The 26399-nt window shown below is 53.4% G+C and overlaps 1 protein-coding gene across 10 annotated transcripts in view; it reads right to left on the bottom strand.

The window, feature by feature from the left end:
* SAMD11 (sterile alpha motif domain containing 11) overlaps positions 1-25345 on the bottom strand; it is a 92274-nt gene extending 66929 nt beyond the window's left edge. The window contains exons 1-4 of one of the 10 annotated variants that reach the window (XM_058854969.1): positions 25067-25185; positions 24903-24976; positions 23715-24514; positions 22328-22419 (exon numbers count right to left, since the gene is read on the bottom strand). In XM_058854969.1, coding sequence (XP_058710952.1) covers positions 22328-22419; positions 23715-24501 — 879 coding nt within the window. In that variant the 5' untranslated portion in view covers positions 24502-24514; positions 24903-24976; positions 25067-25185. Of the gene's footprint in view, positions 1-22327; positions 22420-22734; positions 23010-23714; positions 24518-24896; positions 24977-25066 lie in introns of those variants that run through there. The other 9 variants (XM_058854965.1, XM_058854966.1, XM_058854967.1 and 6 more) reach the window with 9 other exon arrangements.
* Positions 25346-26399: the final 1054 nt, after the last annotated feature.

The raw sequence follows: 26399 nt of genomic DNA, 5'->3' as shown, positions 1-26399 counted from the left end.
ACCTCTGTCAATAAATTCCAGTTGTGGTCGTTAAGGGCAGCCCTAATCACTGTGATAACGAGCTAAACCCATCTGGAAGGCATCACCCCGAGGAGCCACAGGGGCTTTTCCCCTTGAGCTGCAGGTCCCAGCCAAGAGCAGTCTGTGAGCAGCAGGCACCCGGGGGAGAGGGGAACAGCGGGCCAAAAATGGCATAAAATTGGGAAAATGTGGGGGAAACCATGCACTTTATGAACTGTGCATCTCTTGCTCTCAAATACTTCTTGTGTTCAAGGTGCTTTTCCAGTCCTGCCCCTCTCTGTGCACACAGGGAACCTGCCCCATGTGCAGCCTCTGCCCAAAGCCACCTCAGGAGCAGAAGCAAACTCAGCCAAAAGAGGAGAAGAATCAGGGCTTGTAAATCGCAGAATTTCAGTCCTAACAATGCCATTTTAAAAGTCCTGTTTGCTTTGTATTTTTACCCTCAGGTTTGGGGTGCGTTTTGTTTATTTACTTACTACGCCCCTCTGTCCCCAGAAAATTAAAATAGACTGAGCCAATCAATTTTACCTTTTATATTCATCTAGAGCCAGTTTGGAATCAATTGCACTTCCCTAATCTCTTTAGAGGAATCCACCAGCAGACACACATCACTTTCAAATTAAGCACAAAGGTAGCCAGAAGCCTGGCCCAGAACCTGCTCCAAAATCAATTGTCCTGCCATTGACTTGGAAGGGCTCTGGTCCAAGCTGCAAACACAAAAACCTCTCCAAACACGCCCAGCACATCCCCAGGGAGGAGCTGAGGGAACAGCCAGGCAGGGCAGGTGTCCATGCAGAATTACAGCCCAGGAACCCTCCAACAACCCCATCAAGGCCTGAGAGGAGCTGAAGGTGTTTCCCAGCAGTGATTCAGCTCCAGGAACCCCTGGGAGGTTGTATCCTCCTCTCCCAACACCAGGATTCCACCAGCCCCAGGATGGGGGGCAGAGCATCCCTTTTCCTCTCTTTCATGAACCCAAGCCAACATCACAATCCTCCAAAGCCTCTGCGAGGGCTGAGTGTCAAGGACACTGCAGAACAGCCTCATGCTCCAGGCTCCCCTCCCTTCCTACATGGTCAAAGATTCATTTTGTGGGTTCTGGTTGCAGCTAACAAAGCACAGCTGGGGTTGGAGTCAATAACCCCCCATTCCCCCTCTGCCTCCCCACCCTCCCAGGGTCTTTTGACACCATTAATTGCTTTCATTGCCTCTCAAAAGTATTGTCAGGGTGGGGGTGGCTTTGCTTTTAAAAAAAAAATCACAGCCAGGAATATTTCCTTTTCCCGGGAAAAATCAGATGGGCACCAGCACATGATTTAAAGTTACCCGAGTCCAGAGATGCAGCTGCAATTAAAAAACAACAAAAAACAACCCAAGAACTTGGGAACAGCAGCAGGTTCTGGGAGTGGGGGAGTCTGGAAGGCTGATCTCTCTATCCTGAGAGGAAAGGAGCATCAGAAAGATGGGAAACGCTGGGAGCATTTCTTCTCTTCTGGATGAACAGAGAAATTCTGCTCTGTGAGGCTGAGCAGGGTCAGCAGAGCTACAAAAATCAAACCCTTCCCCTGCAGCCATCCAAGCTCTCCTGGAGCTCAGTCCCCCCAGGCCAGAGCCCCCAAATCCAAGGGGCTGCAGGAGAGCCCTGCTGGGAGAGCTCAGGGACAGAGAGCTGGGAAGGTTCCCTGGCCTGGGAGCTGCTGCAGCCGGACAGCCTGGGGTGATGGAGAGGAAGGGAAAGGGAAGGGGAAAGGGAAGGGGAAGGGGAAGGGCCCTCGCCAGGACAGTCCCTGGTGAGCATTTAATCGATCCCAGCCACGAAGAGCTCCGAGGCAAAAAGAGCCCCACGGAAGAACAGAAAAATAACGAGGCAGATGAAAGTAAAGGTTTTGGCAGTCCAGTGAAACCCTGGAGAGCTGATCCCGGTGGGAACTGACCCCAGCAGAGGAGCAGGTGCAGTCCCTGCCAAGCCAAGGCCACCAAAACAGACACACAAATTCAAGTGCCCCAAGAATCTGCTCCCACCTAAAAATATCAAAGCTGGTTGCAAGATGATTCACGTGCCTGTGATTCAACCCTCAAAAATAATTACTATTGGGTAAAAAACCTGCAGGAAAAAACCCCAGGCCATGCATTCCTTCTTCATAGGTAAAGCTGGGAAACACAGGGAGCAGACAGGGAATGCTGGGGGGAGGTTTGTGAGCTGCCAGTGCTGGGAGCAGGAGGATTCTAAATCTCTTCCATATGTGAAGGAAATCCTCAAGCCCAGACAGCATTTTCTCTCTCTTTTTATTGATAATAAAGATAGGGAAAAGGAAAGGGGGAGGTTCAGAGAGCCTGGGATATTTTTGTTTTGCTTCTCCAAATAATAAACCTGGCGGAATGGCTTTAATTAGGGACATTATGCAGCAGTGGGGACCACACATCCCCCTGTAGAATAACTGGCAGAGTTTGCATTTACCTTCAGCTGTGATTAGTGTAAACACCTCGGAGAGGGTCAGGTTGCCTTCCAGGATAATCCTGCCCTGTCCCCTGGGCCCTCATTAGCCCTTCCAGCCCAACGTGCTCCCAGCCCCACTGCTCCAGTAGCAAATCCAGCTCTGGGCGCACCAGAATCTGCATCCAAGCAGAGGTCACAGGCAGGAGGAGGTGGCCAGGCTCTCATCCCACCTCCTGGCCCAGAGCTCAGCACTGGACACCTGAATAAAGCAGCTCCCAAGGCATCCCCTCCCCAGCCCTGTCACCCGGCCACTGACAGGTTTGTCCTCCATCACCTCCTCCCAGGGACGCCAGTGCCACACTGGAACTGTTCCAGCACAGCAGGGATGGCCCAAAGCAAGAACAGCCAGCAATTAGTAAATAGTAACAGCTTCTCTGAAAACAAAAAACTGATTTCAGCTTTCCAAATAACCCTGGCAAAAGGCAGAAGCCCTGGGAAAGCCGGGCAGGCTCTGCAGAGGAGGGATGCTGACAGAGGAGCCTCGTGGTCAGGCAGAAAAGGAAGGGGAGACAGACCAGGAAACCTCTCCCAGGTTTTGGGGACTGTCACATCCCTCATCAGTGCCATGGAAGGGCTGTCCAGGCTCTGGCAGGGACTGGAGGAGGAAGAAAGGAAAGAAGCAGGGCACAGCCAGACAGGTGCCACAGCTGGAACCAGGGGACAGCAGCCCTGGGGGACAGCTGTCCCCAGCAGGCTGCCCAGAGCCACCCCTCAGCAATGGCTTGGGCTGGCAGCAGCTGCTCCAGAGAGAGCTCTCAGCTCCAGCACAGAGAGCCCAGCTCCTGTTGGGGTGTTTCATCTTCAAGTGCACCAGAGAAGAAAATCACTCTTGACCGCAACTTCCCTGAGTAACCCGAGCAACGCCCTCCACTGCTCGTGCTCAGGCTCCTGCTACAAACACCAGCAGCAGCAGGTTCCCTCCTTGTCCCTGGCCCTCATCCTGTTCACAGGGTTTATCCCAGTTATGCTGGAAGCTCTCTGGGGCAGAGGGTGATGTGTGGAGCAGAGAAATCAGCTCCTGCTATAATTGAAGAAAATACGGAAGTTTTAACCCAAAAGGAAGGTGCCCAGAAGGGAAGCTGCAGCTCTCCCCATCAATATTCACAACGTTTTGTGAAGCCCTAAAGAAACAGATGAACAAGATCTGGGAACAGAAGGGAACATTTCCCATTCAGAATCTCTCAGAGAGTTATAAAGCCCAAAGGATAATTTGTTAATAGAGAGAGCCACGCTTTTCTGGGAAAAGCCAATCGGAATTTCCAGGCTTTGAAGGGAAGTAGGTCTAAGATAGAAAATCTATCAGGCCTTTGGAGCTACCCTTTTTCAAAACCTCTTTGGAAGAAGGCTGAAAAGTGTCCTGCTCTTTGTTTTCTGTGTCTGTTTCCACATCAAATGACTTTGTCCCTTTTAGCCCGAGGTCGCAAAGGAGGAAGCAGAGATGTGAAGCCAGCTCCTCAGGCAATGTAAGTCAGTTCTGATGGAGCAGAAGTCAACTTCCACCAGCTGAGTGTGGAACGCTGTTGCTATCTCCTAAACAAAGGCAAAACCTACAGATTTTTCCCTTTTTTCTTTCCTTGTCTGCTCTACCTCTCAGGTGAAGAGACAAGGAGCAAAGGGTGTGGATGCTTTCAGACATTTCCCCTTCTCTTCCCACACCTCGCTGCTGCACCTCTGGAGCAGCAGAACAGGAGAGCAGCTCTTGGGGCTGTCCCTGCCTCATCACAGGGCTGTCTGTCCCTGTCCCCCTGTCCCTGCCTCATCACAGGGCTGTCTGTCCCTGTCCCCCTGTCCCTGTCTCACTCTCAGGACTGTCTGTCCCTGTCCCCCTGTCCCTGTCTCACTCTCAGGGCTGTCTGTCCCTGTCCCCCTGTCCCTGTCTCACTCTCAGGACTGTCTGTCCCTGTCCCCCTGTCCCTGTCCCCCTGTCCCTGTCTCACTCTCAGGGCTGTCTGTCCCTGTCCCTGCCTCATCACAGGTCTGTCTGTCCCTGTCCCCCTGTCCCTGCCTCATCACAGGTCTGTCTGTCCCTGTCCCCCTGTCCCTGCCTCATCACAGGTCTGTCTGTCCCTGTCCCCCTGTCCCTGTATCACTCTCAGGACTGTCCCTGTCCCCCTGCTCCTGCCATCCCCTCCCCACAGCACCTTCCTCGGTATCACCCACAGAATGATGTAAAACCACCCCCAAAAGGCCATTTCCCCTCTCCCCATTTCCCTGCTGCCTCTCCCCCAAGGGGCTGTACCTCTCCTGCACCTTTACTCCTTTTCTCAGCTTCGTGTCCCTCCCACCCCACATTCCCTATCCAAACCTCAGCCCCACGTCCTTCCCACCCCACATTCCCTATCCAAACATCAGCCCCACATCCTTCCCACCCCACATTCCCTATCCAAACATCAATCCCAGGTCCTTCCCACCCCACATTCCCTATCCAAACCTCAGTCCCAGGTCCTTCCCACCCCACATTCCCTATCCAAACCTCAGTCCCAGGTCCTTCCCACCCCACATTCCCCATGCAAACCTCAGCCTCCAGCCCTGCTCTGCAATTTGCCTGCCACACCTGGGGGATTTCCCAGCAAATTGTATTACTTTATTTGGTCAATTGGCCTACAAATTGATTTTCCTGTACAAATAATGAACATTTATGGTTATTTTCCCCATAGACTGCTTTATTTCACGTGTAACAAAGACTGATTTCCTGCAGGTTTCGAGACCTGAGCACATGAACTACAGTTCCTGTGACCCCTGGCTGATGGATGGCAAAGGGCTCCAAGCACAACTGGAGGGTTTGGGGTTTTTATTTTTACCCTGACTCTGTACAGAGAGAGGTGACTGCTGAAGCAAATGTCGGTACCAGACCAAGGCATTCTAGAGAATAATGGGAATAAATGGTTTTAAAAGAGATCCAGTCCCGGGATCAGGCAGCCACGAGGCCAAGCAAACGCAGGTGAAGGAGCTGGAGCAGCCACATCCCCCGCTCATCACCACCCTTGGGGACACCCTGCAAGGCTCTTCCTCCTTCTTCATTCCTTGGAGGGAAGAGGAGGAGTCAGGGAGGCTTCCAGGAAAGCAGCTGGGCTGAGGTGCCCCGATGGGATTAGTGAGCAGGAGCTGTGGGATTGCTCTGCCCCGGCAGCAGCTCCACACACCTTTCATCCCCACACAATTCAAACCCACACCATCCAAACCCACACCATCCAAACCCACACCATTCATCCCCACACAATTCATCCCCACACAATTCATCCCCACACCATTCAAACCCACACCATCCAAACCCACACAATTCAAACCCACACCTTTCATCCCCACACAATTCATCCCCACACCATCCAAACCCACACCATCCATCCCCACACAATCCATCCCCACACAATTCGTCCCCACACAATTCGTCCCCACACAATACAACATCCCCACACAATCCATCCCCACACAATCCATCCCCACACAATCCATCCCCACACCTTTCATCCCCACACCATCCAAACCCACACCATCCATCCCCACACAATTCATCCCCACACAATTCATCCCCACACCATCCAAACCCACACCATCCATCCCCACACCATCCATCCCCACACCATCCAAACCCACACAATTCATCCCCACACCATCCATCCCCACACCATCCAAACCCACACCATCCAAACCCACACCATCCATCCCCACACCATCCAAACCCACACAATTCATCCCCACCCATTTCATCCCCACACAATCCATGCCCACACAATCCATCCCCACACCATCCATCCCCACCCATTTCATCCCCACACCATCCAAACCCACACCATCCAAACCCACACCATCCATCCTCACCCATTTCATCCCCACACCATCCATCCCCACACCATCCATCCCCACACCTTTCATCCCCACACCATCCAAACCCACACAATGCAACATCCCCATACAATACAACATCCCCCATACAATCCATCCCCACACAATCCAACCCCACACAATTCATCCCCACACCTTACATCCCCACACAATCCAACCCCACACAATCCAACCCCACCCATTTCATCCCCACACAATACAACATCCCCACACAATCCATCCCCACACAATCCATCCCCACACCTTTCATCCCCACTAATTAAGAGGGCAGCAGAGCCTGGAGCCATTTCTGGGGTCACTCCTGCAGGTGGGGGAAGGTTGTTTGTGTGCAGGGGGGGCTAACAGCCCAAGGGCTGAGCAGGGCATGTTTAATTTTGTTTAATTTAATTCCTCGTGATGGCTGAGCCTGCCAGGAGGGCCAGAGGCCTCCGAGGGGCAGAGCCAGGGAGGTTTCTCAGGTGCATCTGATGGAGGGTGGCCACAGAAGAGAAAGTCAATTATCAGCCCCAGGCCTCGGGGGTGGGTTCGGCCCGTGAAACCTGACTCAAATCCAATAAAAAATTAACTGATTGTGAACAAGTGCTCACTGTGCCTCCTCGGAGTCTGGGCTGCTCCCTGCCAGGGAGGGAACTGGTGACTGAGACAGGGGCTGGAAGGCTTGGGCTGAGGAAAACTCCCAATTCCTGCCTCCATCCCTTGGCTGGGGGATCCCTCCCGTGCTCCTGGCACTGCTGGGGAACGGGCGGCCCTCAGCCCCTGGAGACACCGGGAGGGGACAGGAAGGTGGGGACACCTGAGGGGACAGGAGCCCAGGAAGGTGGGGACACCTGAGGGGACAGGAGCCCAGGAAGGTGGGGACACCTGAGGGGACAGGAGCTCCAGGAAGGTGGGGACACCTGAGGGGACTCATCCTGGCCCCAGCACAGCCCTGCCTGCTCCCAGGTGTGTTCTGCACTGGGGTCACTCCCAGCACCACAACCAAAGATCCCTGACACTGTGAGCACCACCAGACCCAAAGCATTAACCACTGCACCCCAAAAATCACCAGGAACACACACCCAGCTGCAAAGGATAAACCACTGGACCCCAAAAAACACCAGGAACACACACCCAGCTGCAAAGGATAAACCACTGGACCCCAAAAAACACCAGGAACACACACCCAGCTGCAAAGGATAAACCACTGGACCCCAAAAAACACCAGGAACACACACCCAGCTGCAAAGGATAAACCACTGGACCCCAAAAAACACCAGGAACACACACCCAGCTGCAAAGGACAAACCACTGGACCCCAAAAAACACCAGGAACACACACCCAGCTGCAAAGGATAAACCACTGTACCCAAAAAACACCAGGAACATACACCCAGCTGGCTCAGCACGCTGGGAGCACCACCAGGTGACACCACACGATTTACAACATTTGTATTTATAAATAACACTGGGAAATTAATGACCAGTAAATACAGTGGCTTCCCAACGAGCACAGGAGGATGTGGGGAGTGTTGGGAGTTGTGTGTTTTGAAGGGAAACACAGAGAGAATATAAAAAAAAAATAATGCAAGAGAGGCAAATAATTCATCAAAAGAATGAAAAACAAGAAGCTGGAAGGGAAGAAACAAAAAGAAGCAATGCCAGAGGGAAGAGTTTTCTGAGAAGGTAAAAAAAAACCTGATCTCGTATGGGAGTGAAAACCAGAACCAAAGTTAACTGGAGTAAAACAGAGGGCAAGTGTTAAAGGTGGAACATTTTATCTGGAAATGGTCTCTTCCCTGTCAGGCACTGAGCAATTCCCAGGGTGGGAAGCAGAGCTGGGCCAGGGGGGATCTGAGGTGGCTTCCAGCAGCACCAACACCATGGACAGAGCCTTCTCCCAAAGCTGCTCCTGAAGGAATTCCAGCACTCCCTGCACCCAGAGCCCCCCAGCCCTCAGTCTGCTGTACAGACCCACATTAACACAGTGTGCCCACAACTCTCTGTGAGCCTTGGAGCTTTCCTTCGATTCTGAACCCAAAACTCGCTGCAGAATTGGATTTTGCCGGTGGTCGCTGTGCAGCTGCCGTGCCCTGCTTGAGGACACAGCACAGCTGCACAAATCCAAGCATGCAGCTTTCAGTGTGAACACTCTGGGGCTCCCTGCATGAGGAAATCCTTCCCGTGCTGGAGGGACCCTGGGCAGGGCTTGGAAAGCCCCTGGATGGGAGTTCCACCTGGAGAACCTCAGGTGAAAGGCACCTGTGCTGAGGCTGCTGAGGAGGTGAGACCATAGGTGGCACTCCTCCCCTCCAGTGCTGCTCAGCAAACTGAGCCCCAACTCTATTTACTTGCTGATTTTCTGGGCCTGTTAAAACAAAAAAAGCCCAGCCAAACACAAGCTCTCCCAATTACACTCTGCCAGTCCTAATTCCCCCCTGCAGCTGCAGCAGACACAGACTCCTCAGAGGCCTCCTGATCCTCTTGTGCTCTGCTAAGCAGCTCTGGGTCACCCTGGGAGCACCTGCACAGGAGAGGCTGGCAAAGGGAAAGTGAAATCCCAGCCTGGGTGTGCTCTCCATCACATCTTCCTCCTGCAGGGCTCACCACTTCCAATTCACAGCTTTGGCTTTCCCCTGCAAACACCCAAGGTGGCACCTGCTTGAAAGGTCAAGGAGGAATCCTGCCCCAGGAATTCCTGTCCCCAGCTCAGGACAGCCCTGCCATGGACACATCCTGCTCCAGGAATCTTTCTCTGGATTTCCCTCACTCCGGCCCAAAGCAGAAGTAAAATATAAATGTCAGAGCAGAGCACAACATCCCCTGAACTCCACAGGGTAATCCTTGCACAGGCACAGCCCAACTGAAACCCAGCACAAACCCGAATTCTGATGGAGAAACAGCCAAAATAAGGGTTAAATCAAATTACGGTCAAACTCTTACAGCCATTAGCTCTGGAGATGCCAGATCAGGTCTGAGAGACAGCTCCTGAGAAGTAAATGCCCCGAGCAAATAAACGGGGATCAGATGGACAAATCCCTGCAGACCTTTCCAGAGGCTCAGCCGGATCTCCCTGCGCCCTGTGCTGAGGCAGGTGAGCCCTTCCCAAACACAGAAAGAGCAAAGCAAAACCAGGCACACAACAGGCAGAGGCCTGGCTTTGTTTGGACACTGGGTGCCAGCTGGAACTCCAGAAAAATCCCCTCTGAAATCACATTGAAAGTCGGGAGGGTAAACAAGAGACAAGAGCAGTGTTTAAAAGCACAAGCTGAACGAGTAAGAAGTGCTGATTCCTTCACCAAGGGGGAATTCAGGTGGGAGGAATTTCGGGCCCTTGGGAGGCCACTGGCTCTTGGCTGATCCCCATCCCTGGGGATGTAGTGACCCTTCCCAGGTGCTGCTTCCCCAGCCCAGGAGGGATCAGAGACTGCAGCTCCCCTGCACAGGGTCCCTCACCTGACTGCCACATCCCTGTGCTGGCCCTGCTGCTGCCTCCCCACCCTGGGAATGCTCTTTTGGAACCAGGAACGGGCCCTGGCAGCTCCTGAGCTGCTGCCTCTCGTCTGTTCTCTCCTCCTCAGAGCCAACACCTGCTTTTTATCCCCCTGCCCTCACCTGCAGTCACAGCACAGCAGCTCCCAGACAGGGAGAGCTCCGTAGGAAAAGGCTGCTGAAGCTCCCTGATCCCCCAGCTTTTCCCCTTCTTCCTCTTCCCACACAAACCTGGGACAATTCCCTGCACTGTTAGCCCAGGAAAGCTCCAGGCCAGGCTCCTGAGGCTGTTTCCTCACCGAATTTTCTGCCTGGAATGACTCCCACACATGGTGGGTAATCCCTGAGTTGAAGACAGGGATGACTCAGATGGGCCACAAGGGCAGTTTTGAATTTCTGACTGCATTTTGAATTAACTGCATGGCACTTACAGGCCAACCACAGGCTCATGTTCTCTACATCTGAAGTAATTAAATAAAAAAGCACCAACTAAATAATAGTTTTGTGTGTGCCATGCATATTTAAATATTCAAATAATGAGTGTGATATTAATAAAAGGTATCAAAATTCACCTGATATAAAGCAGATTTGCTGGCTTACATGTATGGTGCAGCTGGGACTCACAGGGGGGGCAAAAGCAATAAAAGGCAAAAAAACCCAAAATCTGTTTGTAGGTAAGCAGCCACTGTGACATGGGGGGAAGCCCATTTCCAGCTCTTTTCCTGGAGGATTACAAGGGTCATTCCCCTCCTCATGCCCCTCTTCTCCCTCACCCCTTCCCTTTTTAAACCAGGGGGTTTCACACTGAGGGAGAAAAATGCAGCGCCCAAAGCGATCCCTGAGTGCAGGAACAGCCCAGCCTCGCTGCCATGAATTCCAAAAACAGCCAGAAAAGCCCCAAAAGCCCAAAAGCAAGCCCCGAAATGCCAGCCTGCTCCCAGCCACACCCCCTCCCCAGCTCTCATCACCAGCATCCTCTGATCAAGGGGGAATTATTTGCTGATCAAGGCTGGTATCGATCGCCTGCTGTCGGCCTGCTGGGATCAGAGCGAGCAGCAGAGCATCCCCTGGCAGACTGAACACTGCCACAGCTGAGGAGGCTCCGAGGGGAGGAAGGTTCTCTCTCTCACTCCCAGAACCTCAGGGAGGCTGGGAGGGGAGGAAGGCTCTCTCTCTCATTCCCAGAACCTCAGGGAGGCTCAGAAGAAGGAAGGATCTCTGTCTCACTCCCAGAATCTCAGGGAGGCTCAGAGGGAAGGAAGGTTCTCTCTCTCACTCCCAGAATCTCAGGGAGGCTCAGAGGAAGGAAGGAACTCTCTCTCATTCCCAGAATCTCAGGGAGGCTGGGAGGAAAGAAAGGTTCTCTGTCTCACTCCCAGAATCTCAGGGAGGCTCAGAGGAAGGAAGGTTCTCTGTCTCATTCCCAGAACCTCAGGGAGGCTCAGAGGGGAGGAAGGATCTCTTTCCTCACTGCCAGAATTCAGGAGGCTCAGAGGGAAGGAAGGTTCTCTCTCTCACTCCCAGAACCTCAGGGAGGCTCAGAAGAAGGAAGGATCTCTCTCTCATTCCCAGAACCTCAGGGAGGCTCAGAAGAAGGAAGGTTCTCTGTCTCCCTGCCTTTCCCTCAGCATATGGCAGTTTCACAGCTCGGGGACACCGAGCTGCTCCGTGCCAGGCAGGGCTCACACACCCAGCCCTTGGTGCCAGCAGTGCTGGGGAGGCTCCTCCGGGCAGAGGAGTGGAGGGAGCAGAGCAGGAGGCATTTCCTGATGGAAATGGGGGTGCAGGTGTCCCACAGCCCCGTTCTCCTGAGCACAGCCCTGCACCCACACCGCAGAGGAGCTGAGGATGCTGCGGGAGCCGCAGCCCTGGAGAGATGCTGGGATCCAGCTCAGAGCTGGGCTCGGGCTGGGAACACCCCAGGGAGCAGGAAAACAGCAGAGCAGAAGGCAGCAGGGAGAGCTGGAGCTGCAGAGAGGGGGGCAGGCTCAGCTCTGCCAAAGCAGCCCCAGAGGTGTTTGTTTGGAGCACAGCCCATCCCCATCTGTGGCTCGGGGGGGACAGCAGCATCCCCAGAGCCCAGCACAGCCCCAGCCCTCCCACCAGAGCCACTCTGAACAGGGCAAAGGCACAAATCCCACCAGGGACACAAAGCAGACCCCAAGGAGTGAGGGACTTTGGGACATTCCAGCACAACTTCGGGGGAAGGCCCTTTGGAGGGGAAGGCCTGTCCTTCCCCACCCTTCAGAAGATTTTGATCATCAATAATTGCATGTGTGACTTTAATCATGCCTTCATTCACTGGAGAGCTCCAGCCTGGCTTGTTGGGAACAGGAGGTCACAGTGGCTTCAGCCCTTTAATTAGATGGTGAGGACAGAACCACCAGAAATAAGAAAAAAAAATTAAAATATTCAGTAAATATTTTGTTTCTGCACTGGGAGAAAAAGCCAGCTCTGCCACAGCATGGACATGAAATACTTTTCATTCCAGCAGTGAATTAGGAGGTGTCCAGACAGAAACTTCCAAAATGAATATGGGTTTAAATCAGCAAATTTGGGTAAGTTGCTCTCAAAGACTTCCAGAATACTTGTCCAGGGAACTTCTTGAGACACTTCACTCAGGTTTTTAATGAGCCTCAGAACAATGAGGAAATACAAGGTAAATGGGAAAACACTGCACTGTGACTGTATTTTAAAAAGCTTAAGCAGAATAATCCAAGTAATTTTATAACCCCCAGGAGAAATAATGAAATAGAGGAAACCGAACAAGTAATAATAAATTAACAGAGGGTGATATAATTTATGCAAATTAAAGCTTGTTAATGGAAAAGATGTTAAACCAATATATCTTTTTTTGCTGAGACAATAGTGCTGGTGTAACGTGCTTGGATTTCTGCAAGGCATTTGCTCTGACACCACACAACTTTTTGGATGTGGAATCAGAGCCCTGCAAGGAGAATTCTGCCTGCCTGAATCCTCCCAACAGCCTGGGGAAGGTGTCCCTGCTCAGGGCTTGGGATGAGATTTAAGAGCATTAAGGTCCCTTCCGACCCAACCCATTCCAGGATCCTAAAAATGAGCAACTTGTCCCGTTCTGCTGGTGAGCGTGGGGTTATTCCCAGGGCAATCAATTTGCTCTCAACTCCCACTACTCTCACCCAATTCTCAGCCTCCTCTGTCCTTCCCTCTCACTTTGCTCCGTGTCAGAATTTCCTTATGAGATGGGGGGGAAATCAATTTTCCCTCCTGTTTGCAGAGCTTGCCATGAAGAGCAGCACAGGGGCTTGGAGGAGTCCCACCACAACACCAGAATGACTCTCAGGATGGAAGTTTTTCAGCTAAAGGAAAAGCACAGCAGCTTAGAGCACATAATTTCAAATATCCTTTAAAGACACTTTTTGCAGGTCCTACAGTGATTTAAAGACAACAGCAGACAGATCAAAGGTAGAACTAAATCCTCCCAAAGCAAGGATGATTTCTGCCCTCTGAACACGCCAGGGGATAGAAATGCTCCCCAGCCTCATGGAATTACTCTTAACTGAACTTATTCCCGAGAAATCCGTCACAGCAAGGTGAGACTTCAAAAAAACTCCAGATCCACATTGCTGATACAAACAAGTCCAGATCCAGACCTGCATGAGCAGCTTGTGAATTTCAAGCCAAAGATGTTTTAAGAAATCACACTGCTAATGCAGGGATTAGAAAATGAATTAGATTTTAATTCAGAATTCAAAGCATTCTGCAGAGGAGCAGCCAGGCTCTGCTGTGAGACCATGAACTGTCCACTGTGCCTGCAAACCCCTCAGCAGGGGTGTCTGGCTGCACCACAAAAAAATCTATCTGAATAAATCCCTCTGCTCTGGAAGGGCCAACACAGCCTGATAAAAACCAGAACTGCTTGAGGGCCAGAACACCCCAAATTTTCCACGCTCTGCTGGGTGTCCTCTGGTGCACAGAGGATTTTGATGCCAGCCCTGCCAGTCTGAGGATGAAAAAGAAGTCAGCAGAGTTGGACTGATGTAAATCTTGGCTGATTGTGATCCAAGTCCACCCTGTTTTAATCCACTTTTACTGGAGCTGTGAACACGATGGCATCGGTCCCTCTGCAGCCGAGCAGGATGAGCTCCCAAGAGTCTGAACACACAAGAAACAAAAAACTACCCAGCCATTCATGGAATATTTTCCTGTATTTTCATTTTCTTTCTGTAACTCTAAAACATTTTAATACCTAGGAGTAATGGTGTGCAATGTTTGAGTAACCCCAGAGTTGTAAATTCCAGTGCATGAATCATCCCTGAAGAACCTTGCAGCGCCCTCCCCTGCAAGGGTACCTTAGGGTTAAGTGGGTGAATCACAAGGGGGAAATAAAAGAGGAATTGATATTATTGGCCCCTCTGGGAGAGGAAAAAAAAAATTAAAAAAGGCAGGTTTGTGTGCTTCACCCCGTGCCACAGAAAAAGAGATCTCAAGAATCACAGCTGTGACGAGCAGTGGGGAAAGTTATTGATCTAAAAGAATTCATTTTTATTATAAGGGCTGGTACTTTTACTTATTTAATAAAGGTCTGGCATCAAATCACTGTGAATTTCAGGATTATCTAATTCCATCTAATCTCATTCAATCACTGATGCTCCAGACTGTAGCAGAAAGGAATGTTTGCCCTTTCCTGTCTTCAGGGGCCATCTCTGGTTGCCCTGGCAACCCAGCAAAAGCAGCTCCCACAGCCAGTGGCACCTTTCACATCCATCTTGGGATAAAAGGCAGGGATGGGGTCACAGGGGAGCTTTTGAGATTTGATGGGCAGAGATGGGCAGGGAGAGGCGAGCAGGAGCTGCCCCTGGGCTGGGATCCGCTCCCAACCCGAGTTAGCAGAGCTGATAAACACAAACCCCAGGCCAGGACACTCCAGGCAGGGAACTCCAGCTCTTCAAAGGCATCAGGGAAGTTTCCTGCCGTGATTTAGAGGCCCAAACGAGCTGAAGTCCTTTAAAATTCCAGAGCTGCCGTTGAAATCAATCCCAGCACCAAACTGGGCACCAGCTCCAAGCAAACACAACTTCACTGCAGTTCTGCCACCAGAAATATTCCAGCTTCTCCATTTTCTGCCCTCTGGCTCTTCCATCACCAAAACTCCCATCACTCTCGAGGTTTCCTGCTTCCCAGTTCTCAGGAATTGCCATTCCCAGCCCTGGCTGGTGCCTGTGGATGTCACCCCAAGGCGATGCTGCCTCCCTGGCTGGTGAACGCTGCCGTGAGTCTCCTCCAGCTGCACTTGTGGGAGACTGAGGAACCTGCTCTGGACAGGGACTGAAGCTTTCTTGACATCTGAAAATGAGGGATTTGATGTGCAGCAGTATTTGTGTGCAGCTAATCAAAAAACAGGGCAAATTTGGGCTTGATGGCCTTCCCAGATCCTGTGGCTTTGTATCCATGTGCAAAATTAAGTAAAGGGTACAATTTTCCCATGGACTAGAGGCAAAATAAATGAGCAAGAACTTTTTAGTGCTTGGGAATTCCCTCCATTCATCCCTCCTCATCCTCAGACACTGTTACAAGAAAACCCCTTATCAGATTGTATTTCTGACCCAGGGGAATGTGTAATTTCCTCCCTGTCCTCGCTGCTTTGGCTGAAATAAGAGCCAAAAACAACAGGAAGGAAAGGCAGAGCAGGGGTGTGGGCAGAGACACCTCCACTCCGAGCAGGGGAGAGCACAGCAGAGCTGCTGTGCTTTATTTACAGACTGCACCTGATTCCTGCAGCATTCAGGAGCTCTCCAGGAGAGCCTTTCCCTGCCCTCAGCTGGAGAACACGAGTTTGGGACAGAGGCCCTGTAATGAGCTCTCCAGTGACATCTGCCAGGAGAGAGACAGGTGAGCGTGTCCTGACAGGAAAAAGCAGCCCTGAAAGGGTGAGAATGGTGAATTCTTCAGCGGGGAAGTGAAGATGATGCATTTCAATAGAGAGGAGAAGGGAGGGAAGATACCAAGATACCTGAGCAGCAAAACATTTTCCAGATAAAGGAAATAGACTGGGCATAGGAGAAACAGGGCAGGACAATGCACAAGGTGGGATGGGGGAAGGAAAATCAAACAAACCCCACAGAAGCAAGCAAACGAGTTAGAAAAAAGAAATACAGAGAGCAAAAGAAGTGATTTTATAAGCACAATATTTTGGCCAAGCAATAATTAAATAAAAACAGTGGGGATTTCTTTTCCAAAGTCAAGGGCCAATCATAAAATCCCAGACTGGTCTGGCTTGGAAGGAACCTTAAATCCCACCCCTGCCATGGCAGTGACACCTTCCAGGTGCTCCAAGCCCTGCCCAACCTGGACACCTCCAGCAGGATTCCAGCAGGAAGCTGCTCTCTGCCCTCCCTGTCCCAGAAGTGAACCAGAACAAGCACTCTGCAAAGTTCATCATCCCTGCAGACCTGAACTGCTCAACAGTTTTAAATTAACGAAGTTTATGAGGGAGTTCAGCCTGCTCTTGGTCACCCTTTGCCTTTCAGCTCACTGAAGGCTTTTGCCAGCGGGCTCCAAACGAGCAGCGCTCCCCTTGAGCCAGGCCAGCGAGCCTGGACACAGAGCACTGCAAATTAAAACCAGGTGTCTGTGCCCTGAAGCACCAGAGACAGCCCTAAGCACTTTAATGACATCTCTAAATAATTTTGACAGCAAAATTACTTCTCCTGTGTCACCTTTACACTGCCCTTGACACGGCGCTAACGAGATGATGCTGCTTCCCCTGCTTCTCTACATTTATTTGTCTGTCTTTCTTCCCAGGCTTCACTTTCTTTTCCTCAGAGCAGAATTCCAGCAGCAGGCAGCAGTGCCCAGATTTCCTGGGTCAGACTTGCCCCCAGAGGGGCTGAGGGCTCAGAAATTGCCTTTTCCTAGAGCAGAGCCCAGGACACTGGCAGGGAATCAGCCCCGTGTTGTTGTGGGGTAAGAAATGCCCTCTGCAGCCCGAGAGCACCCCAGGAGAAGATCTGCTCCCTCCACACACCAAGCTCAGCACAGATTTTCTCTGCCTCTCTTCCAGGCAGGGTCAGACTGGCCTGGTTTCCACAAGCACTGACCTCACACAGCTCCTCCTCTGCCCTTCCATCACACCAGACCTTTCGCCTGCATTGTCTCCTCCCTGCTCCCTGGAAGAGCAGAAATCTTCACCCCAGCTCCTGCACCAGGGCAAACCTCACCCCCCTGGAGCTCCTTAAAGCTCCCTGTAAGATAAAATTATTTTCCTAAGCCACAGCTGCTTCTACATCTCTGCTGTTCACTCACAAGCCAGCAATCCAATTAATATTTTCCTTTCCAGAGGGTATTTAATAATACACAAAATTAAATCCTTCAGCATTGTGCTGGCACTCTCAGAGCCATTGATCTGGGTTTGTTTTGCCTCAGTACAGAACAATAACTGCTCCTTTTCTTGGTGCACCCTCCAGCCCCTGGCAGTGGCAGCTGCCCAGGGAGCAGAGCCTGGACCATGAGGAATCATTTCCAACACGCAGAGCATTCCAGAGCTCCTCTCCCAGCCACGCTGATTCCCATTTCCAGCTGTTTGCCCCTGAAAATGCCCTTTTGGCAGCGCTCTCTGAGCCCAAAGCAGTGGGGTTTAGGGGTCTGTCTGTGACAGCAGCAGCACAGAGGCTCCCACTGCCCTCAGAGCAGGAACCCTGCGAGCTGGAGCCAAACTCAGCACCCCTGCCCAGTACTGCATGGGCTCTGCGAGTCTCTCACCCCATTTCAGAGCAGGATACACCTTATCTCCAGTTCCTCCATAAAGCTGAAGTCCAACAGAGTTTGAATCAACTTCTGTTAAGAATTCAAGTGGAACTTGGAAGTCTGCAATGCAACACAGGTTAAAATCCACCTTGGTCAAGTCCTTCAGGAAAACAAAACAGAGCTAAAAAAACCCCACAAACAAACAAAAAAACCCCCATCTATCTCCAAAACCTCCAACAGACACCAACCTGAACTAAAATGTGCTGGATTATAAGCAACAAGTCAAATCAGCATGAAACCACAAATAAAAATCAACAGACTGTGCCAAAGACCTTGGGGGGATTTGGAGGTTTATAAGTCTGCTTTACAGAGGGGCTTTTTCCACATTCATGAGGCAGCCCCGAGGGACACAAAGGCAAAGTTATGAAAACAGTCCCCTGCACATAAACCCCAACATTCTCCAGCTCCCATCCCTAAGCCCACGGCAGCTCAGAAAGGAACCTAAATCTAATCTATTAACAGTGAAATTTCAGAATTAACCCTGCTTCTACAGGCAGCCAAGGGAATTGTCCAGCAGGCAAAGTCCTCTTACCATAGCAAAGTTCTCCTGGAGGACTCGTGCCCGGTGTGGGAGATTCCCCTTTTGGTCAATGCCTTTGAATTTGGATCCCACCACGCTCAGTAGCCCAAGGATCTCCCTTCCTTGCCCAGGTGCTGCTCTGCTCCTGGCTCTCCAAGGAAACTGAGCAGCCAGGAGGGGAAGAGCAGGGAAGGAGATGGAGCCAGAGCCCAGCACAAGTGACACAAAGCCACCCCTTGGGGTGACACAGAGCTGCCTTCCACCCCTGCACCCAAAACAGGGACCAGGAGAAGGCTCAGAAACCTCAGGGCTAAACAACAGATTTTGCTCATTACTGGCATTTTTGAAGTTAGCAGCAGATAGTTCCTCCTTCCATCCCTGACAAAGTCTTGGACTGATGCCTGAACCTCAGGGCAGCAAAGGAAAACAACAACCGCGATGACGAAAAGCAAAAAGCAGCAAATAAAAGGAATCAAATATAAATCAAGCCAAGAGCAAAACACGACCCCAGCAAACAAATGAATTCCCACTGTCAGTGCCCCAGCCACCACAACCACCCTGTGTCTCTGCACGTGATGGAGATGGGACAAAACCCAAACATTTATTGCTTTTTGTTTTGCTTTGTTTGAATGTGGGGGGATGGATGGATGGATGGACGGATGGATGGATGGATGGATGGATGGATGGATGGATGGATGATGGATGGATGATGGATGATGGATGATGGATGGATGATGGATGGATGGATGGATGATGGATGGATGATGGATGGATGATGGATGGATGGATGGATGGATGGATGGATGGATGGATGGATGGATGGATGAATGGATGGATGGATGGATGGATGGATGGATGGATGGATGGATGGATGATGGATGATGGATGATGGATGATGGATGGATGATGGATGATGGATGGATGGATGATGGATGGATGGATGGATGGATGGATGGATGGATGGATGGATGGATGGATGGATGATGGATGATGGATGGATGATGGATGGATGATGGATGGATGGATGATGGATGGATGGATGGATGGATGAATGGATGGATGGATGGATGATGGATGATGGATGGATGGATGGATGGATGGATGGATGGATGGATGGATGGATGGGGGATGGACGGATGGAGGGATGGAGGGAGGGATGGATGGATGGATGGATGGATGGATGGATGGATGGATGATGGATGGATGATGGATGGATGGATGGATGGATGATGGATGGAGGGATGGATGGATGGGGGATGGACGGATGGAGGGATGGATGGAGGGATGGATGGATGGATGGATGGGGGATGGATGGATGGATGGATGGATGGGGGATGGATGGATGGATGGATGGATGGGGGATGGATGGAGGGATGGATGGGGGATGGATGGGTGGATGGATGGATGGATGGATGGATGGATGATGGATGGATGGGGGATGGATGGATGGATGGATGGGGGATGGATGGATGGATGGATGGATCCACGGATGGACGGATGGATGCACAGCCGGCCGGTGGCGCGGGGGCAGCCCGGGGGAGGAGGCGCCGGCGGGGCCGCTCCCCCCGAGCAGAGCAGGAAACCGGCGGTCGGTGGCGGAGCGGGGCCCGGCGCCGGCCCCGTCTGCAGCTGCAGCGAACGAGCAGCGCCGGGCGGCGGGGGGCGGGCGCCGGGGCCCGGCCCCCCCGGGACACGGGCGGGGAACGCGGCGCCAGCGGCGGCCGGGGGGCACCGGGTGAACCATGGGGAACCGGGGGGGCCGGGGGGCACCGGGTGAACCATGGGGAACCGGGGGGGCAGGGGGCACCGGGGGCACCGGGTGAACCATGGGGAACCGGGGGAACCGGGGGGCACCGGGCTCGGAGCCCCATGGGGAGCAGGGAGGGCTCAGGCTGGCCCCCCTGGGGCCGGGGCTCGCTGCAATTTCCTCTCCAGAGAGACCCCTCCTCTCCCCCCCGAGCCCGGCAGGGACCCGGGCAGGGGCTCGGAGCCCCCGGTGCTGCTCGGGCTGGCAGGGGACACTCAGCACGTCCCGGTCCCGGTCCCGCAGGGAGAGCCGAGCTCAGCCCTGGGAGCGCTGCCCCTGCCCTGGGGACCCATGGATGGGGCTGCAGACCCCTAAAGGCACTGCCTTGTCCCTTCCAGAGGCACTGCTTGAGGTTTCCTGACCTACTCCCGCTGTCCAAGGACTGATTTCAGCGCAGTGGAAGCAGCTGCAGACGGGATCAGCTCCCCATCTCCACACCCGATCACACAAGGACCGGGCACTGCAAGTCTGTCATCGCACTATAAAATACAAAGCATTTCTGCTTTTCAGGAGAATCAGCCCTTGGATCTCAGCGGTGCTTGAATGGGCAATCGCTAAATGGGGAAATATAAACCGTGCCCAACTCCTAATCCTCCTCCTGGTGTGACTGTTCTGGATGTGCAGTGCATGTAGCTACCACAAAGCACAACTAAAAGACTTCATGTTCAAAATGTGGAACTGTCCTTTGGTCAGGGACATGCGCTAATTACAGCACAGAAAGTGCAGGGAGCATTGGGAAACACAGCTCTGACAGAAGTCATCGCTGGGCTCTGGCCTTGCTGTGCAAATTCTGACATCCAAACCCCCTTTCCCAGCTGGGGAACCAGTGGGAGGCAAGCCCAAAAAGATTTATTTCTCCATTCCCAAAACTGCAGCAACCTCTTTTTCGCTCTATCTGTACATTCCAAGCCCTGTTCTCAAAGGCTGAACCAGCCACGGGTTTCATGCAGAGCTGTCATCCCATCTGGAAATGCAGAACCTATCCCTGCACAACTCCTGAAAATGCAGCTGCTAGGAAAATGTGTTATGACCTTCTGGCTACTGCTAGCCCAGAAAATGTCCAGCAGACAGAAGATCTGGCCAGGCACTTCTCAGCATCCCCACAACAGCAGCACATCCCTGTCACCGGCAGATTTTTGGCTCTGAGCTGCACAACTGGCAACTAAAGCACAGAAAAACTCAAGAGCTGGAGAAAGCTGCTTACACCACTCCCAGGGTGTCCCACGAACTCCAGGAGCTGGGAAGGGCCAGGTTTCAGCACAAACTGCCTGGCAGTGCTGTGGGGTGGCTGCTGCCACAGCACACGGGCAGGACACATCTCCCCGTTAATTGGTTAATTGATGGAGCTGTTGATTATTGCTCCGAGCCCCTTTGCCCATGGGATGTGGGTATTTGTAAGAGCCAGGCACAGACACCAGCAGGAAGGACTGAAATCCCCAGCTCTGCCACTCCGAATCACAGACACTGCAGGTGAACACACATTGTCCACTCGAGCCCGAGCAAGCAACAAAATCAAAAATGGTTGATTCCCACTGGATTAAAGCACATTAATTTCCAGCTGTATCTGTTTCCACAGTGCTACTGGCAATGTTTTAAGTCTCTGTTGTTCTTTCAGACCAAGACCTGCTTCAGCTCCCCAAACCAACAGCTCTGCCCTCCAGTTAGATGTTATTGTACTTTATGGTTATTTTTACACACAATGAACTGTTTAAATGCCTTACTTTACTATGAATTCAGTCGCCTTTTATTTATAGCATCAACATCTTTTCCACAAAAACACTGATGAGAGATTCTGGGTGTCTCATGATAAAAGCAATACACAAGGAACCCAAAAGTTGGGAATGAAAGATCTGTAAAGCCATAACTGATCTGTGCCAGGAAGGACGCTGGAGTTGTAAGCATTGGAGCTGCTCCTCATGCAGCTCACCTACCCGATGGTTTGTAAACTGTGGCTGTTCTGACTCTTTAACACGTGGGCACAATCACGTTTCCCTTTTGCTTTATTTAGCCCCTTTCACACCTCTGCACAACGCACAGAAACGAAGGGGTGGGAATTTGGAACAGGCTCTCAATGATTTGCCTCTGCACACACACAGCTCCCCCTGAAAACCGAAAGATCCCAGCGAGTGCTGCTTCCTTCAGGTCAAACCCTGCTCTTCCCGTCTGCTCTGCTTCCAAGCTCCTCTCTGCTCACCTCTAACACTGCTGGAACCCTCATGGCACAGGCAGCCTCTGGCAGCCTCCATGAACCTCAGAGATCACGGTTCCACGAGCACAGAAGCAAAGAGATTGAGTTTTTTCGGGTTTTTTTTTCTTTTTTAAGGTTAGGAGGCAGAGGAGAGGGAAGATGTCTTAACTAAAGCACAAAGTTTAACAATAATCTTACCACTGGAGACGAAATTCGACACCCAGGGCAATCACAGATTGGAGGATGTACCTGTAAGATTCCTTTGGACATAAGAGTCTTCAAACTTTTCCCTATATGCAGAGAAGAAAAAGCAGAAGAAGAAGAAGAAAAAAAAAAAGAATCAGCACGTTTATAAAAGGAAACTATTCAGGGAAGGGGGGAGGGGGAGGCACGCGTCTGCTTCCATATAAACAGCCCTCCCCTCGCCTGCCTACAGCACCCATCCCCGCCTGCCCCTGCAGCCAACTTTGTCCCCCGCGGGTCCCTGCGGAGCGGAGCCCGGCACGGCCCCGCAGCCCTGCCCGGGCTCGGTGCCGCAGCCCCGGGGAGCCCCGGGCACCTCCCGCCGCTGCTCCGTGCGCTGCGCCTCGCTGCTCCCGACTCACCCCCGAGCAACGGAGCCTTCCCGAAGGCAGCGGGAGCCCGGCCACGAAAGAAACGGCAGCGCCAATTAGCGCGGCGGCGGAGCGCTGCCCCCGCTCCCCGGCGATCAGTGACCGAGCCGAGGTGTCAGTCACCTCCTAATCGCTCCTCAGCCCCCCGGGCTGACACCTCCAGCTCTCGGCTCATTACGTGCCGCCCGGGCTCTGCCCCCCCGGCCCCGCTCTCCACCTGCCGCCCGCAGCAGCAGCTCCGCCGCGGAGCCGCGACTGCGGCGCCGGCTCGGGCGGGGAGGGGAGGGAGGCAGGGCAGGCGCCCGTCAGCAGCCGCCGGCGCCGCGGAGGTCCCGCACCACCCAGCTGCGAGGGGAACACCCCCTCCGCCCCGCCCGCCGCCCCGCCGGTGCCTGGCCGGGCCGTGCTGCCGCTCCCCGCGGCGCCGCCGCCGCCACCGCAGCCACCGCCACCGCCACTACAGCCGCCACCACCGCCACAGCCACCGCCACCACCACAGCCACCGCCACAGCCACCGCCACCACCGCCACAGCCACCACCGCCACCGCCACCACCGCCACAGCCACAGCCGCCACCGGCGGGCGAGCGACCACCCCGAGCCCCGGGACCCGCACCCCGCAACCCGCCCGCTGTTCACATCTCCGCCCGCGCCACATGAAACTTCTCTCTAGCGGAGAGCAGCCCCCCAGATCCCCCTCCCCCGCCATCCTTCCCAAAAACCCTCCCTCCCCAAACGCAACCGTTCCCAAATCGCTCGGAAAAGTTCGGCGGTACCGGAGCGCGGGGACCCGGCGGAGAGGGCCGGGGGTGCGCGGGGAGGGGGCTCGGCCGCGGGGGACGGGGGCTCGGCTCTCCCCGCGAACGCTGCGCTCCCCGCGGCTGCCGCTGCCCGAGCACGGGGGCGAGAGGGAGGATGCTGAGGAGGAGCGGGGCGGCGCGGGGACCCCGCGCACGGCGAGCGCTGCCTTTACCTTTGTGCCTGATGCTGCGCTTCCAGTCCTTGGCCGTCTCTCTGCCGCTGACAAACTGGAACTCGTTGGGGGTGAGCCACTCTCCCCGGTACCGGATAGAGGGTCCTTTGCTCCCTTGGCACAACTTATTGATGTAGAGCAGCGCCTTGTTCTCCCCGCACTCCACCTCGATGCAAGGCTCTCCGTTGTCAAAGAAGGGCTGGAAATCCGGGATGGAGGAAAACCTCTCCAGCATCAGGTCCTCGGGGAGGTGGTGGGGGTGGTGCGGGTGGGGGTGGTGGGGCTCGTGGAAGCCCAGGTACGCGCGGTGGGCAAAGATCTGGTCGTAAGCCGGCGGGTGCGGGGTGACCACCGGAATGGCAGCGGCGGCCAGAGGCGCGAGGTAGTCAGGTAAGGTTTCCATGGGCTGGTTAAAAGCTGCCAGGGCCATCTCTTCCCTGTCAAGTCGCTCCTTCTTGATAGCAGGCATGGTGCCGCCGCGCTCCCCGTGCGCCCTCGTCTCTCCAAAGCACAGCGGCTCCAATGTCTCCGGTTCAACTTGCCCTCGCTCTGGCTGGAGTTTGGATGAAATGCGCCAGCAGCAGCAGCAGCAGCAGCACAGGCACCTTTGGCGCTCGGGTGCCGGAGGTGGCTGGTATCCCCCGGAGCAGCCCGCTAACAAATCTCCTGGGCTGGCTCCCCAGCAGAGCTGTCTGGGATCCCTCTCCCACGGAGAGCCTAATGTACCGTACACCCGGGAGCTGCTGTGTGGCTCGCAGATCTGCCCCTCCGGACTAATACCTGACATCTCGGAGAGGTCTCTGCTGCCGTAGACATTATTTTGGTTTAAGGAAGAAAAAAAAAAAAAAAAAAAAGAAAAAGAAAAAAAAGAAAGAAAGGAAAAAAAAAAAAAAAAAGCTTATTGATTCCCCTAGATCAACCCACCTTCTCGCCAGGCTGAAGGGTTCCCCGCCGCCCAGCCAGCCCCCTTTCACCCTGCCCCCCTGCTTCCTTTAAACTGACACCTGGTTTATTTATTTATATGCAATAATTAAAATTAAACGCTGCGCCCCCGCCGCCGCTCCGCGACCCCTCCCCGCCCCGCCGGCGCCCGCCGGGAGGACGGAGCCCCGGCCGGTGCCGGCTCTGCCCGCGGGGCTCCAGACACCCGGGCGGCGGCGAACTTTCCCCGGGGCCGCCCACCTTCACCTGCGCGCTGCAGACTCGCCCCGCTCCCACCGAAGCCTTCCTGATCCCCGCCAGTTGGGTTTTAATCCCCACTCCTGCAGGAAATTTTAAGAAAGGCGGTGTTACGCTCCTTATCCCTCTGTGTACATATATATATATAAATATAAACACATCTACACACGCACAGACACACGGACATCTACAGTGCCATCCCCGCCGGCTCTGCGCTGCCCACGCCGCCGCCCGCAGCCCCCGAGCGCCGCGCCGGGCTGGGCTGGGCCCCCCGAGCCGGGACAGACACGTATTGATCAGGGCTCAGAAGTCACCGCACACTTCGGAGACTCTGACCAAACAAGATTTCCCTCCGCCGCCGCCGCCGCCGCTTCTCTAACTTGGCCCATTTAAACAGCGGAGGCGCTGGGAAGCGCCGCCACGGCGGCGGCGAGGGGGTGAGCGACGGACGGCGGGGCCAGCGCCGGCTGCCGCCAGCCCGGGAGGGACCCGGGGCCACCCGGGACTGCCCCGGCCCCGCGGGGACACGGCCGAGCTCCGCTGCTCCCCACCCCTCTGCACCCCCCTGCAGGATGCTCGTTCTCCCTGACAGCTGGGACCTGGCTCCAGCCTTCCCTTTTCCATGTAGAGATGGATGGATGGATGGATGGATGGATGGATGGATGGATGGATGGATGGATGGATGGATGGATGGATGGATGGATGGATGGATGATGGATGGATGGATGGATGGATGGATGGATGGATGGATGGATGATGGATGATGGATGGATGGATGGATGGATGATGGATGATGGATGGATGGATGGATGGATGGATGGATGGATGGATGGATGGATGGATGGATGGATGGATGATGGATGGATGATGGATGGATGGATGATGGATGGATGGATGGATGGATGGATGGATGGATGGATGGATGGATGATGGATGGATGGATGGATGGATGGATGATGGATGATGGATGGATGGATGGATGGATGGATGGATGGATGGATGGATGATGGATGGATGATGGATGGATGGATGATGGATGGATGGATGGATGGATGATGGATGATGGATGGATGATTGATGGATGGATGATGGATGATGGATGGATGATGGATGGATGGATGATGGATGGATGGATGGATGGATGGATGATGGATGGATGGATGGATGGATGATGGATGGATGATGGATGGATGATGGATGGATGGATGGATGGATGGATGATGGATGATGGATGGATGATGGATGGATGATGGATGCATGGATGGATGGATGGATGGATGATGGATGGATGATGGATGGATGGATGGATGATGGATGAATGATGGATGGATGATGGATGGATGGATGGATGGATGGATGGATGGATGATGGATGATGGATGGATGATGGATGATGGATGGATGATGGATGGATGATGGATGATGGATGATGGATGGATGATGGATGATGGATGGATGATGGATGATGGATGGATGATGGATGGATGGATGGATGGATGGATGGATG

Source organism: Poecile atricapillus, chromosome 22 (genome assembly GCF_030490865.1).
Source record: "Poecile atricapillus isolate bPoeAtr1 chromosome 22, bPoeAtr1.hap1, whole genome shotgun sequence".
Classification (NCBI taxonomy): Eukaryota; Metazoa; Chordata; class Aves; order Passeriformes; family Paridae; genus Poecile; species Poecile atricapillus.
This window is presented reverse-complemented; position numbering and strand designations above follow the sequence as displayed.